The sequence below is a fragment of the Anser cygnoides genome, chromosome 7 (assembly GCF_040182565.1).
Source record: "Anser cygnoides isolate HZ-2024a breed goose chromosome 7, Taihu_goose_T2T_genome, whole genome shotgun sequence".
NCBI classification, from domain to species: domain Eukaryota; kingdom Metazoa; phylum Chordata; class Aves; order Anseriformes; family Anatidae; genus Anser; species Anser cygnoides.
This window is the reverse complement of record NC_089879.1, coordinates 12,837,207-12,852,143: the sequence shown is the minus strand read 5'-3', so window position 1 is coordinate 12,852,143 and position 14,937 is coordinate 12,837,207. Positions and strand designations below refer to the sequence as shown.

The window sequence follows — 14,937 nt, the reverse complement described above, 5'->3', positions numbered from 1 at the left end:
AGAAGGACTATATGGCTATACCTTTCATACCAGGTTCTCCTCTCTCCCCTCGGAAGTAGCCTGCAACAGGAAGCAAAGGTGCTGTTAGACTGTATTACACAACAAAATAGCTACTCGCTTCACATACAAAGATCCTTCTAATTAGATTTTGAGGCTGCAGGTAGCACAGGCTATCAAACACGATATGGCTTTGGGAGTAGAGTTTCCTCAATAAATTTGCCTTCACAAACCCTTGAACTGCTAAGAGTTACATGAAACCTCTGAAGCTGGGAAAATGCAGGCTCCTCTCTTCTTAGCCCACTTCCATTGAAAGAGAAGTAAATAATCTTTCCCTCGCTACCAAAAGTAGCATGAGAAATAAGCTGTGGGTTCATTTTTTTCTGTGCAGTTCTTTCAAAATGGAAATCTCACTTGCTACAGCTTCCTTTCTTCTCCCCTCTCTGCTAGGTTTGAAGGATGCACCACCTCTGTCAGTTGGCAGCATTCTGTGCTCCAGCAAAGCTCTGTGAGGACAGGTGAGGACTCTGTATTTGAGAGACTGCATTGCACTCCAGAAGTCCTGCTCTTTATGTCCTTAGGAAGCCAAACTCTCCTACTCCCCTTTAAATAATCTGGTCTCATGCAGCATGACAGACATTTACTCTGCTCACCTCGTTCTATTTCCTTGTTCAGTCTGCTCTTCACCATCAACCAAACTGATTCTTCATTTTCAAGAGTGAAGGTTGAAGAGGGTGCCACACCCTGAAGATAGTCTACTCTTGAAACGTCTTTTGCTATGTTTGGACTCCCTTGGTTAAGTGCCAGGAAACTGTGATTGATTTTTTCCAGGTCGTCCACACGAGATTTCAGCTTTCTCACTTCTTCCGCTGGAAGGTTAAAGTAAAATGCTTGGGAACATGTAGATGAAGGTTCTATACCAGGGACTTCTAATAGCAGTGACAAGGCAACACTGTGACAGAGAGCTATGGACACTGAATTTTGCAGGATTATTCTTTGCATCTTTTTTATTTATTTATTTATTTTCCTAGCAGGGAAATCTGGACTTCATTCCAAATGACAGCTTTGGAATCTGCTAGTCTCAGAGGAGAAGAAAGACCTCAGACCTCAGAAATTTTCCCACTCTCCTCACCCCAAGACTATATAAACCCTCACTGAAGGTTTATATTCCATATCCATTCTTTCTGTCCATTTGTAATATGTTGGTGGCAGTCACAATTTTGAGCACTGAACACGCTCCTCCTCAGCTCTCTGGCTTGGCATCTCTGGTTGCTTGGCCTCTTTGCCAGCTTAAACCCTCTGTTGCTCCTTCTGTTCCATTCAACATTTTATTCCTCCATATAAACTCTCTCCTGTAAGCAGAAGGGGGACCTTACCTATGTAGCTTCCCTTTCTCTCCTTCTCACCATGGCTGTAATCTTTCTCAGGGACAGGGATACACAGAGGTGGAATTCTGTTCAGTCCCAGTGTTAACTACAAATGGAGGTCTGTGACCCAGCCAGCTCTTGTGTTTATTTCTTACCCAGAGCAATGAGTCCGAAGAGTAACCCGAGGAGAAGCAACCAGGCCAGAAGCAAACCAAGGAGCCATTTCCACCAGCTACAGCAGGAACCACAGGGACACCAAGATGGTGCTGATCCAATTGCACCCCCTGCATCGCCATTTCGTATTTCTGAAAAAGGGAAGGGGCACTCCCATAGTGAACAGTTCCTTGACTTCAGAGTCAAGAACCTCTTGAATAAAGACACCAAGGTCAGATCCATTATACAAAGGGCCACAGATAAAAATCTTTACATCTCACTCTGCATGCGTTGGGTGTTACTCTAGTCCCTGTGGAAGCTGTGGACAGCATTCCTAATGGGAATTCCAACAGGACACAACAGTCAGTGCTTTTTGAAATAAGTGCTTTTTGAATTTTTTCATGCTTAAAAAGTGTGACTGCTCTGGCGTCAACTTGTTCTACAGTTTTGAGCTGTAAATAATAGCCAGCAATAGCCAGCATGGTCTGATCCTTCTCCTCCCCACACATCTGCCCTGGTAGGAGGATGCAGCTGTACTGTCAGCTAGCCAATTTTCTCCAGCAGCAAAAAAGTGCCACAACTGCCCACTCATCCACAATAAAATAACAGGTACCAGTTTCTCTGTCATGTGCTCTGATCATTACAGACAGAGTAGCCTTCTGAACATGCCCTCCCTCTGATGCCATCACACAGAGATCATTCACCTCACTCGACGATGACTGCTTTTTCATATGTTTTGCATTGGTGTTCCCTCCAGTCAAAGTCTGAATGGCAACACTTACCCGCATATGTTGCTTTGTCCCTTGTTGGTACTGATTTCAGTCCTCCTGTTGTAACAACAGTAAAAGAAGATTTGACAGTCTTTCCATGCATGATCAAACTTGGAGCATGGGCTTGCAGGGGGAAGGTAGTAATGGAGGCAGAAGGAGGTAGTTCTCTTGCATTGCCATAGGGGCAAACTCTTACCATTTGCATCTGATTTGAAGCCTGTATCTGTAGCATAAGAAGAAGAAAATCCTTGCTTCTCTTTCTTCAATGTGTCTTCTGCAAAGGATCCTGAACAGGAACCAAATGTAATTGAAAACATTACAACAGGAGTTCAACCAAGCCTATTTTTTTTTTCCAAAGGCAAAAGGCATGTTTTTCACTAGGAAGCCACAACAGTTCTGTCAGTTTAAGCCAGCTGCAGATCTAGTTTCTGTTTTTGAGGCTCCTGAGCTCTGTGAAATGTCACAAGGCATGCTCTGGAGCTTTAAATGCACAGGCTAGACCTAAATGCTGCTGGCATGGTTAAAGGCTAAATGCCTGTCCAAGCTTCATGGCTGGGTTGCAGGGGTTTGAGTCAGGCATAGTGTCCTGAACTCCACAGGTAGAGAAGACCCTACACTGGCAGAGTTGATCCGGCTGCATGTGTAGGACTGTTCTTATACATTCCCAAGCCACACTGTTCTCACTGAAGCTCTGTCAAAATTTACCATCTCCAGAATGTGCCCTGTGGAGATGCTTCTGATTTACCTTCCCCATACGATCACTCTCCATTTCCCTACCCTCAGCATACCCACACATCCCAAGGAAGAGAAGTTACCTCCATTAAGCCCGGTGTTCGAGGCACTAAAGACTTTGCCACTATCCTTTGTCATGATCAAGAGCTCCATCTCCTTCTTTGCTGGGGCATTGTCTTTCTCCAGCAGCAGGAACTTGCAGTCTTTGCGCAGAATGTCATCCCCCTGGGAGCTCAAAACGGTTCCCCCTGGAATATTGGTGAAGGACGGGAAAGATGAGGAGATGAGAATGGCCAAAGAGTCATAATTACAAGTTACAACACTTTTGTTCATGAGAACAGGGAGTCCTGTTGTGATTGGGGTTGGCACTGTTACAAGCCAGCAAGAGACACATTTATCACTTGAAGCTAAGAGGAGAGCTGTGCTTTGTTAAGTTTTATTAGAGGTGTCTTTAGATATCTCACTAGCAGGGGAACAGCTTCTACAGGAAATGGAGAGCATGTAGAATTCAATCACATATAAAAATGATTTGCTCAATGACCATCTCATTTCTCAAACACACCTACTACAGAATCATAGTAACTCAGAGAGACATCCAAGGTTCATCAGAGCCAGCACATCTTAAGTGGATGAGCAGAGAGACTGTAAAACACAAAGCACTCCATACCCTTGGGAGCCATGCATGCTTATGAGGCTTTGAACTGTGTCTTACTGAGATTGGGCTCAGGCCAAACAAGGCTCAGAAATGTTGATGTAATCACCCTTCTGCCATTAGGCAGTATCAAATATAACTGGAATGGTGTACAAACCTGAGCTTGCAGAGAAATTGACACAACATTGAAAATTAAGATACACAGCCTGGTATTATTCCATCACTCTAGCACAAAGCTGGAGTAAACCTACATTAGAAATATTATCATAACTTCTGTTGTATTTCCACCTATTTTTAAGGCTTGCCTTTGAGAATACATGGATTACAAAAAGAAACTTGACTTCCCTTAAACAAAAAATAAGTCTCATTCATAGCTGTTGTAGTTACAGATAATAAGCCTGAAAAGCTGAATCCCAACCATTCAGAGACCAAAGGCCAGTAGATAGACCTCAGCTTCTCTCATTAATCAAATAACAATCTGATCATCAAATCCTTGATTTTTGAATGGTCACGGCTGATACTACTGAAAAATAATGGTTAAGTGTAGCCTTGAAAATGTTTTGGCTTCATATGAAGCACAATGTCACCTGAGTGATCTATCCGGTTACTTGCCTGTTGAGCAGAAATAGCTGCAATAAAATTATCCAAGTTAACCACAAAGTGGGGGAGATCTCAATCAGGCCGGCTGATTTTCTCATTCTGAGCTCCTGGCTCATTTGCCTTCTTTTCAGAAAGGCACTGGTGAGGGGCTTGGCTAGTGACAAGTGACGCTCCTAAGGAGTCAGATGTTAGTACCACACAGCTGGCTGAATCTCTAACTCGCTGCTACCCTGACATGCTTGTACAAAGGCACGCCTAAACAACTGTAAATGGTACACTCACCTGCTGAGGCAGACACACCAGTACTAGCCATGGTGTTGCTCTGAGAAGTGTTCTTCATCCCATATGCTGCAATGAAGAAATCCCAGAATGAAAGAGATGGAGGACAACAAAGTGCCTACATATAACAGCCCTGGGCTACACACCATCTCAGGAATCTGTTCTCACTTAGGGCACTGAGGAAAACTCATATGAGCAAGGGCTTCCCTAGTAAGCAAGTTTCTAGCGCTTACATAGGGACTGGTAGCCATTCCTGCATAGGCAAAGGAGAGGAAATGTTCCTCAGTATCTCCTCACACCACCCTGCTCCACACCAGCAGAGGGCAATGAAAGAACCTCTGTCAGTATGAACATTCTAGTCACTGCAGAAAAGGTGGGAGAAGGCAGCGCACACCAGTGACTCCCATATTTTCTCTAGGCTTAAATTGTTGCTGACCTGTGGAGGCTGCAGAGGCATTCTGGGTCAGGGTTGAAGAGTTTGGTGACAGGTTGTTTTGAACTCCAAACACTGCAAAGAAAAATTATAGGAGTTATAGGAGTCCTGTAGTGCAGTTCATTGTACGTGTCTGCCAGGACAGTTATGCTGTGAAAGTCTGAATGGAAGAACAGAAAAATCTGACCTGTTGAGGAAGTGCTCAGGCCTGTGTTCAGAGTATGATTGGTGGGAGCCAGGTTATTTGGAACACCAAAAACTGCAAAAAGAGGAAATCAAATTTTATTACTTCTATGGAATCAGAAATCCAGCACCAAGACAGTGGCATAGCTACAGAACTTAAGAGTAAGGGTCACTTGAAAATGCAGTTAGTGAAAACGCACAGTAATTGCACAGAAGAAAAAACTTGAAAATTGTGACACCAAACCATGCTTTTACAGAACTCACAAAGGGGAGAAAATCCCATATCAGACAAGTTGCAATCATGAGATAATGTGAGAAAGCAAAGCTTTTAGTAGTACGCTATCATGAAGCTTCCTGCACTCTTTCTCTGCATCTGGGAAATGACAGCATCCCTGGTACTTAGAGGCAGGTCTTACAAGGTATAATCACAGCCAAGATTTATTGATTACATCTTTAGCGTAAGAGGACTGAAGGATTAGAACCAGGTGTTCTTACAGTGGGCCAGAATCATCCGAAGTTCACTAGAGTCTAAAACTAGTTTTGACAGAGAATGTGAGCCTCATTTAAGTCAATAACAAAGCTATCATAAAAGTTCAAAGACAGATCAGGCAGTCAGGACAATTGATCCCCACAAACAAGAACTTTCAAATACAGTCAGTGTGGAAGCAGAGAGCACAAAGTTACAGAAAAGAAGAGAAAACGTAAGCCTATCTTCTGCCACCTTGATTCTTCCATCATTTAATTTCTCTCTCTGCAGAAAGAGTGCTACTGTTGACCCAGCTTCAGTATGGAGTTTTGTCCTGCCAGCCTGGGCAGTCCCGGGAACATACCTGATCCCGTAGAGTGAGACATAGCATTGATCAAGGATGAGCTCTGGGCCATGCTGTTGTGGTATCCACCAAGGGAAGACCCAGCAGGCAGAGTTGAGGACCAAGTGTATGAAGGGAGGGCAGCATTCAGTATGGTTGTATCATATGTCCCCGACACTGTAAAAAAAAAAAACACACACAACAGGAATGGTTTTCAACAGGACCAGGCTTGTGACTTAGCATGCACTGCAGGTTTATGTGGCAGACAAATTAATCCGCCTTAGATTTCAATTAACGTTGTGGAGTCCATGCAGTGACTCCAGGTTAAGATGGTATAACTGATCTCAAATGCCAGCGGATTACAGCCCACCTGAATTTTAAACAATGGAATAAAGACTGACCTGGGTAGCATCACCATTCACAAAATGCTTTGAGGAGATTTCATTGTTTATAGATGCTGTGATACCACAATAAAACACTTAATGTACTTCGTTCCATGTTCCTATTAATAAATCATCCTGGAGCATGAAACCTACGATTTTTGCTTCCCACATTTGTGGCTCTGGTTCACTAGTGCACTGGACTAAAATTCCCAGTTTGAGACAGGATTTGAGCCAGCAGAAAAAAAAAAGACATTGCTTGTTCCTATATACTGGTGGAGAACAGTGGAGTGAATGTTAATACCACTGCCTCAAGCACTGCAGTGAGGCTTATGAATAACAAAAGCTAGTTATAACATTTCAAATAGTATTTCTATCATTATCAAATTCTACTGATCTCTGAACTGGTGGTATGGCCAATAAAACAAACACTGATTCAAATGTTGTCTTCAGTGCTATCTTCATCTTGCTCAGAGACAAGAGATCATGCTGCTGTCAGAGATGTTTATTTAGAGCTCGTCTCTGCCAGCAGCACATCCGAATTAAAGCTGGTGGCAGCAGGAACTGGCTTAACTTTATGGAAGTTAGACAGGTCACCAGAAAGCCACCCAGGATGGCTCATGGTAGGGCAATATCTGGACAGTCCTTTGGCATTCTGCCCCTTTCTCTTTATTGCCAGCACCACCAGGGACAGAGACCATGTATTCTTACTCTAATGTTCTTAGCAACTGGGTATACTGGGTATTTTTATGGAACAAATTGTTTGGAAGGCTCCAGCATTGCTAACTGTTCTCTGCCATGTACCTGACTGAGAGCTCTCGGTAACCATCTTTGTTTCCACCACAGCTTTTTTCGGTATCGGGAGAGTACTTGATGGAGATCGAGTAGGGCTGCAGCTGGCTGATCGACTTCCTTTCAGCAAACGTTTTACATCATCCAACTCTGTCCCTGGCAGGAAAAAGAAGCATACAAACTTATCCAAAAGCCATTGTTTCATTGATCTGTAATCCTGCCCAGGCTAAACCATTTAGTGGAATTTACCTGTGAGAGTCTATGAAGTTGTACTTTTCTGGGGGTGCCACTGACTTAACAAAGTTTCAAGGGCCTCATTTCAGGGTCTAAGTACAACTCTACCCTTGTAAGACCACCATCTAACCCACAGCATGCTTCCTTGTTCAGAAAGGGGAGATAAATGAAAATTCTTACAGCAGGAAAATGGGATGACATGCTGCTATCCGTCATCATGAAGACTGGATCCTAGAGACACTGCAGACATACCTAGAGCAGCAACACTCTTTATGTTATACCTGTTCCCCCTGGAGTATAAGCCATGGCACTTACATCTGCCGGAGGGAGATGCACTCTGAAGCCGGACTCGTATTTCACTCTCTGGGAAGGGAAAAAAAGCAGATCATGAATATGGAGTGAGCAGTATTTATGCCCTGAGCTGGAAATGAATTTTTAGGCTGAAGTGAATTCCTTATTTCCTGATGTCTGTGTTACCTTGCTACTTGATCTAAGCAGAACTCATGGCTTACGTGAATTTGTTGTAAATTGGTTTGAGTGACTTTTTGTTTTGGGGTCAAATTTTGCTACTTTTAATTCCAGAGAGCAGTATTTTGCTCCTTGAGGGCCTCTATTGAAATCAATTAAATTGTCAGTGCCAATCAAATGGAAGGCCTGATTATACAGTCCTCAATCACACTGATATTCCAACTCACCACAATTACTATTATTCTACTGGGTGAAAACCTACAGAGCCAAAAGAAGCCTCAGGATTTTAAGGATAACTAAATACACAAGTTCCCTACTACTTACTGAGTAAAATTCATACTGCCATCTATATAATAGGCTGTAGGACTTAGGCTCTTGCAACCTGCTGCCTTTTGTTTTGGCTCTTTGAATGTAACCCCTGACTTGACAAAAACTCCATTGAGTTAAAACTATCAGGTCACAAGCAGACATTTATTAAGCCAACATTCTCACGAGGTACTCCATTTTATTACTGACTTTTACTGTCCAGCACAAGAGAATGGATCTGATTTGGTGGGGCAAGCCTTTAAGCTTGCTACCCACAAGCAAGTTGACCAGCCAGGACATGTGAAACATGCTCCTCAAGATGAAATCTGAAAATGCATGCACTAGAAAAGAAACACTGACTTTGGCATTCAGGTGGAGAAGCTGATAGACTGGGGCAATTTTCTGAAGTAGTATGAGAAACTGCAGCTGATTCTCTGCTTTATTACGTACGGCCTAGTTCTGCTGGGAGGTATGTAGTGTGCTAGAGGAGACTGTGAAGATCTGAGGTAGAATAATTGGTAACTGTGACATTCTCCAAGAGGAGTATGCAAGAGCACACGTTGATTTATATCCACTGCTAAAATTAACTTGGATAAAATGACATTATAGTTTCCTCCTCAAGCAACTGGGAACATATATTAAATGCTTACACAGTGATATAATCCTGCTTTCCCCAACGCTGTTAATAAATTATTAGAAGAGCTGAATGATTTAAACGATGCAGTTTTACAGTAAGCTTGCTAAACACACCACAACAAGTCCATAATTTCTTCAACATCTCCTTACCACCAGCATGAGACCATTTCAGGGAATGGCCTTACGGTTTGTTACATAGATCTCAGGAGGAGAAACATAAATTCAGCATTGTAAAATTGTCAGAGGGAGGTCACAGAGCATGGATGGACTGAGTTTATGGTAGTAAACAGTGAAGATGGAAAACTATGTCCTATACCCCCAGATGTCGAGGTCCTCAAGCAGACCCTCCATTCTGATAAAGTCCTAACCACCATGACCTTCACAGGAGTCCATTTTTACACTGAGCCTTTAAGCAATTGCTTACAGATAAAATGGTTCACATCTGTAGTGGTGTAAATCCACATACCTTATCTGACTCTAGACTTAAACTGCTTTGATTCTAGCTAAGGAATAGGTCTGTTTAACACACCCTGAATTATACTGAAGCGTAAAAAAAGGAGGCTTCTAAAAGAGCAGTATCACTCACCTCGACTTTGGCTTCTCCCTCGTGTGGAAGCAGATGCTGTGAACACCAACGAGAGAAAAACAATATTAAGTTTTACTGCTTACAACACCTCTGAAAATGAATACATGAACCCTGCTCAGACTGCTGAAATTCAGGCAGCAACCTTCTTTACTTGAGGCACAGCTGGGGGCATTGAATCCTCAGTTTCTGCCAGGCCCCCTTTAGACCATGAGGCATCTCAAAGAGTGTATAGCACCTTAGCATTTCTGGACCACCTGCTGTTTCTGTTTGTACACATAAATGTTGTTCACAGATGATGATCTCCTATTTCTACAGGCCAATAGGACGATAATAGCCCTGTTTATGCCATCAACCAAGGCTGGATGCTGTGAAACCCTGTCTCTTCCCTGAGCCAGAAAGACAGCCTGATCACATCGTTTCTCTGTCTGCTCCGAACATAATAGGCCTATCAGAATTTGAACAGGGCAAGCTCATACCTGCTGACAACATTCAGTATAAATATACCACTTGAGATCCAAGTCATCTTTCCAATTACATCATATAAACATGTTGAAGTCTAGAAAAGAGCTAGTGGAAGAGGAAATCCAGCAATGGCTCAAAATCTTAAGGGGCTACACTTTCTTGCTTGGAGTTATTCCCCTAGCTATGGGACAGCAAATGTCACAAAGTGCCCTACGTCTCTGTTCTCCTGTCCACGTCCTATGCCATACGGGGTCTGTTAGAAGAGCAGCTGAAGGCAGTAGGTACAGTAGGTAGAAAGTATGCAGCCTCTGTTGTGGAATCGGTATCAGCTAGAGATACTGATAGCTGACCCTGCTGTCTGCTGCATTGATGTAAATCTCTAATAACTTCTTTGAAATCAGGAGCTGCACTGGCTGCCCAGTATAGTGGCAGCACCAGCAGAGCAAGACACGTTAATATGTGAAAAGCCATTGTAGTCACCAACTCACATGACCTTGCCATAATACTCAGAGGGACGGTTCTGAAAGAACATACCAAATTCTTTTCTGGGGAACTCTGGAGAAGAGTTAGCGCTGGAGCTCCCTGCAAAGAATAAAAAGATGTCATTAATACTTTTTAGAAGACCATTAAGCGCTTTCCAAATATGTCTTCCTGGTACTGGTCTAATCCCACTGGGTAATAAACATTTCATTCAAAAAGAGCTATTCAGGATTACATGAAAGAGCTGCTAATGTCTTTCAACAAAAATATGCCACAACTCTTCTTAGGCATGAATATTACTATAAATAGGACCCCACCATTAAAATGTGTCCCTGGTGGCTTATTTCCTAGCAAAGCCACAACGGGATTCTTGTGCTAATTAGGATAATCATGCATTAATATGCTGGCAGTCCCAATTGACCTCAGAGTGCACTACCCATTGGCTCCTTTCTATGGCATGTTCTGTGATACCTTCATACGTTGCATGGCGGCTGACATATGTTTTTCTTTCAAACGTTGAACCAGGTGACTTGGTGAGAGTTGAGCTGGGAGACTGTGCTTGTCTGTAGCCAGATGATGATGATGAATTCAGTCTACCACTTCCACCTATAGACAATACAAAATGCCCTCAGAAAATGGAATACATGCCCTGGGTGTACACTCTACATGTCCTGAGTGCTTTATGTTCCTGTCTTCAGAGCTGGACAGATTTGCATCGGTATCTCACAACTAGAGATGGACAAGAACCATATTTAGATCTAACTCACTGTCCTCAACATTCACTGCAGAGAGGAATTTGTCTTTCTCGTTTTAAAATTAATCTTGTCAGTGATCTCCGTGACTGCAGCATTTGGCCTAAGGAGGTGAATTAGCCATTTCTACTGAGCAGGAAGATGTCTGGCTTTGGATGGGGCTGGGTTTTTGTTCGGATACAGATACACCCATAAACCCCAGTGTTACACGACACAAAAACTGGGAGATGGTTGAACAAAACTCCTAGCGCTGAAGGATGCAGTTCATGAGCTGAGGGAAAGCAGACATGAGCGCACTTCCTTTCCAAAGCAAGCAGCCACATTCTCACTTAGTCATGCCTTACTCAGTCCATTTCCTGGAGAAGTGATAGAGGTGTGAGTCAGGCCCAAGGCAGCCTGGAGGTTATTAGTGTTATATTTAGACAGAGGAGAGAATTTCCCTTCCTAATTCACATTAGTGCCGTGGAGAAAGAACTGAGCGGCCATAATGAACACTTGGTTTGTGAAGGGACCAGACTTTTGTTTGAAATCTACTGCTGGAGTATGATCAGAGTGCAGCACAAGGGGAGCCCTGTGACAAAGTGCAGTATATGCATGCTGATCAGCAGGATCAGACTGGACGTTGTTTACCCATCACTGTAAAAAAGAGCACACCCTTGTGTTCTCAAAGTATTTTCTAGTTCATTTTCCCCTCTACATGGACCTGTTTTGTTCTGTGACTTTTCCACTTAATTCAGCAGAAAGAACTACAGTGACAAGTGGGCCTCTGCTGGGGGCATTCTGCAAGCAGAATGGGAAAGCAAAGATTAGAAAATGCTTTGTAAATCTTGAAGGGCTCATTATCTCAGAAATTCAAATTCTTTTCCATTCTTCTACACACTGGAAAGAAATAACAAGTAGGATGGCAATCCCACAGAGTCATTTAAGCGAAGAGCTTTCAGGAATGGGTTCAGTTCTCAGTTAGACTGGTGCCAGTCTAGACAATTAGATTGATATCTTTACTGGAGTTACTTCACATCTGCCCTGAGGCAAAGGGATTCCACACTCTGGCCTTTAACTGGTAAGAGGCTGAGTGTCTGTTAGATCTACTGGAAATGGCTCATTCACCCTTTGAGCTTCCATCTCCATTTCCATCCCTTAGACTTGTCAGCTCTTCTGGAGCATGGAGAATGTTTTCTGTGAGGATAGTTATCCAGTCTGTCCTGCTGGGGACAGAGAGAAGGGTGTGCCAGAAACTTGGCTAGGAAATTCATTTTTCAAAAACCTTCACTATGATGATCAAAAAGCTCAGCAAAGAAGGTTGCTAGAGAAGAACCCTGATTTTACGGAGTAGACAGGACATACTGATTTAACACAACCAGAAATACGGCAGACCATTCAAAGTGCTAAAGCCATGGATACATGCACAAGAAAATATGTTCTATGAAAATCTTTAATAGTAATCGATCCTTTGCAAGATTAACGAACAGATTAATCAAAATTGTCTTTTGAAGAAAAATGCTCAGAAAGATTGTGATTTGGAAATCCTGAAAGAAGAGAAATCTGATTTCTAAATACTTAAGGACAGTAGGAATGACATTTTTTGTTATTGTTCTCCTGAAAGAAAAAGAGTTTTTCCAAAGTTAAAGAAAAGTAACCTGAAATCAAGTTTTCCCTGTGGAAAATGGGAATTTTGCCATTTACTCACCCATCCTCACAACCAGCTTTAGGGAAAGAATACCTTTGCTTTGAGTATTTGTCATTTCTACTTTCAGAAACTCTGTTTTCCTCACCTCTGCCTCAATCTACCTCCCTGCCCTGAATCTCTCCTCGGCCCATTTCTGCTGCCTTTGCTTTCAATTTCCAATGGCTTTACTCCTTACTTGAAGTCACATAGCTGCTGCCGTGGGTGTAAGACCTCTTTTCCACTCCGCTCCCTCCAGTGTGGGATGATGTTTTGAGCCCACTGCTGCTCCCTCCTTCTGGAAGAGAAGAGCACAAAATGAGACATTCTGTCAGGGTAAAAGACAAGAAGAGCAAAGATACTGCAAGACAAGGCAGGAGGTACCCAAAGCTGTCCTCACACTTTGCAAGGACAGCTTCATGTCTGGCAAGATATCAGAACTGCAGAGATGTGTCTTGGCAGGGCAGATAAGCATTCATGCTGCAGAGTCAGCAGGTTTGTAGTCAAGTTTTGTTTTGGACATGGGCTGGGGGATGCTTCTATTAACCCTCATCATAAAGGAGACAGTCCAATCCCTTTCCAACTCAGCAAGATAGTCGACAACACAGTGGTATAAAGAGCACGGAGGATTCTTCCCTCCTTGCTGCACAGAGACAGAAATCACCTGTGACATCCGATACTACCCGAAGGGATTCACCCACTGTTGTTGACTGGGTAAGATGGAGGCAGCAGACCCAACACTTTTGTCTCTTGTCCCAAGAGACAGGCCCCGCTGGAGACTATATCTGGGCCTACGCCCTTGAAGAGTCTGGTGGACTGTGGAACTTTGTTTCTGACAACAGCCTGATGGTTCCCCACATACTGCTCCTTCTCGCCCCTAAGCACCATTCTGGGAGGGGCATTTCTGAAAATAGCTTCTCTTCGGGTGTTAGTCTTTCTGCACCAAGACCTGTTGCACCCAGGGATTTATGAAAGTAATGCAGCCAGATAGCATGGAGGGGCAGCAGTCACTGAGCAGAAGTAATGCAATGGATCACAATTACTTACTGGGTGGTAAGGAAGTCAGCCTTGTCGTTACTGTCTCTGTAATAACTGAGGACAGAAAATTATTATTATTATTACGCAGAAGTTATTGCATGTTAATCTAGTCAGACAAGATCAATGTTCTACTTCATTCCCATGGAAAAGCGTGACTTATTCAAGAAGATCGATTCATTTAAAGCAAAGTCCCTTAAGGCCACATTGCCTGGAGGCTGCAGGCTGTGTGTTTGCACACTTTTGTCACGTTACACTAACTAAGTGCATCAATGCCATGAAAGACTTTTTCTTTACAAGTCCCTTGGGTCATGGAAGTAGTATTATTTCAGGGCACTACTGAACCACACAGCAGTTGCTCTAACTGTGAAGCCCAAGGTCGGACCCCTCACTAGCTTCCTACTAGCTAACTCCCACAACACCAGCAGCAAACATCCTGTTTTACACACAGCCAAAAAAATATAACTGAAGAACATTTTCTAGACCATGCAGAGCAACGGTCTCAGAGGCACAAGGAGAATCAAAATGTTTGCACTACTGGTTAGAAATGTTACCACAGGGCAATCATTTCTGTTTAAACAATCAGGTCATGCTAAATGTCTCTAAAAGTCTGACCTTGATCCATTCTATTCTTTTTTCTGACTTTGGCAGAGATGCCAAGGACAGGTGCAGACTTAGGTCTGGATATCTGGTCAGCATTGAACCCTTTACAAAACTGGAAATCTGTTTGTGGGATCTTTGGTGTGCAATTTAATCTTGTAACAAGAAAATAAAATACGTTCTCCTTACGTCTTTCTGTAACTTCTGATCCATCTTGCCTCGTTTTCTTCGTTACAGAATCCATACCATTGCCACCTGCAGGGAAAGCATAAAGACTGTACTTAGAGTTTTGTGTGAATAGCAGAAGATGGCAACAAATCCCCACAAGTCCCACAAGTCTTCTCTCTTCAGCAGGGGACTGGACTGCCTGGAAGCCATCCATGCCAAAAAGTTTAAGGTGCGTTTCCAGAGCCACCTGTGTGCACCAGACTGTGCCTCTATAAAGGTCTGATCGAACCCACGGGATCCAAACATCACTCCCACACATCTGCTCTGTGCAGGATTCAGCAATACAGGAATAGAAATGCAGACAAATGCAGGAGATCTACCTCCATTCGCTACCCACATC

General features: G+C 43.1%; 1 protein-coding gene across 1 annotated transcript in view; it reads right to left on the bottom strand.

Moving 5' to 3' along the window:
* COL17A1 (collagen type XVII alpha 1 chain) overlaps positions 1-14,624 on the bottom strand; it is a 35,124-nt gene extending 20,500 nt beyond the window's left edge. Inside the window, exons 1-18 of the mRNA XM_067000503.1 lie at positions 14,559-14,624; positions 13,782-13,826; positions 12,934-13,032; positions 10,791-10,925; positions 10,374-10,421; positions 9,378-9,413; positions 7,697-7,744; positions 7,160-7,303; positions 5,997-6,152; positions 5,171-5,242; positions 4,987-5,058; positions 4,554-4,619; positions 3,103-3,267; positions 2,484-2,573; positions 2,300-2,344; positions 1,520-1,669; positions 651-866; positions 22-60 (exon numbers count right to left, since the gene is read on the bottom strand). Coding sequence (XP_066856604.1) covers positions 22-60; positions 651-866; positions 1,520-1,669; positions 2,300-2,344; positions 2,484-2,573; positions 3,103-3,267; positions 4,554-4,619; positions 4,987-5,058; positions 5,171-5,242; positions 5,997-6,152; positions 7,160-7,303; positions 7,697-7,744; positions 9,378-9,413; positions 10,374-10,421; positions 10,791-10,925; positions 12,934-13,032; positions 13,782-13,826; positions 14,559-14,613 — 1,681 coding nt within the window. The 5' untranslated portion in view covers positions 14,614-14,624. The remainder of the gene's footprint in view (positions 1-21; positions 61-650; positions 867-1,519; positions 1,670-2,299; positions 2,345-2,483; positions 2,574-3,102; positions 3,268-4,553; positions 4,620-4,986; positions 5,059-5,170; positions 5,243-5,996; positions 6,153-7,159; positions 7,304-7,696; positions 7,745-9,377; positions 9,414-10,373; positions 10,422-10,790; positions 10,926-12,933; positions 13,033-13,781; positions 13,827-14,558) is intronic.
* Between the last annotated feature and the right edge of the window lie 313 nt (positions 14,625-14,937).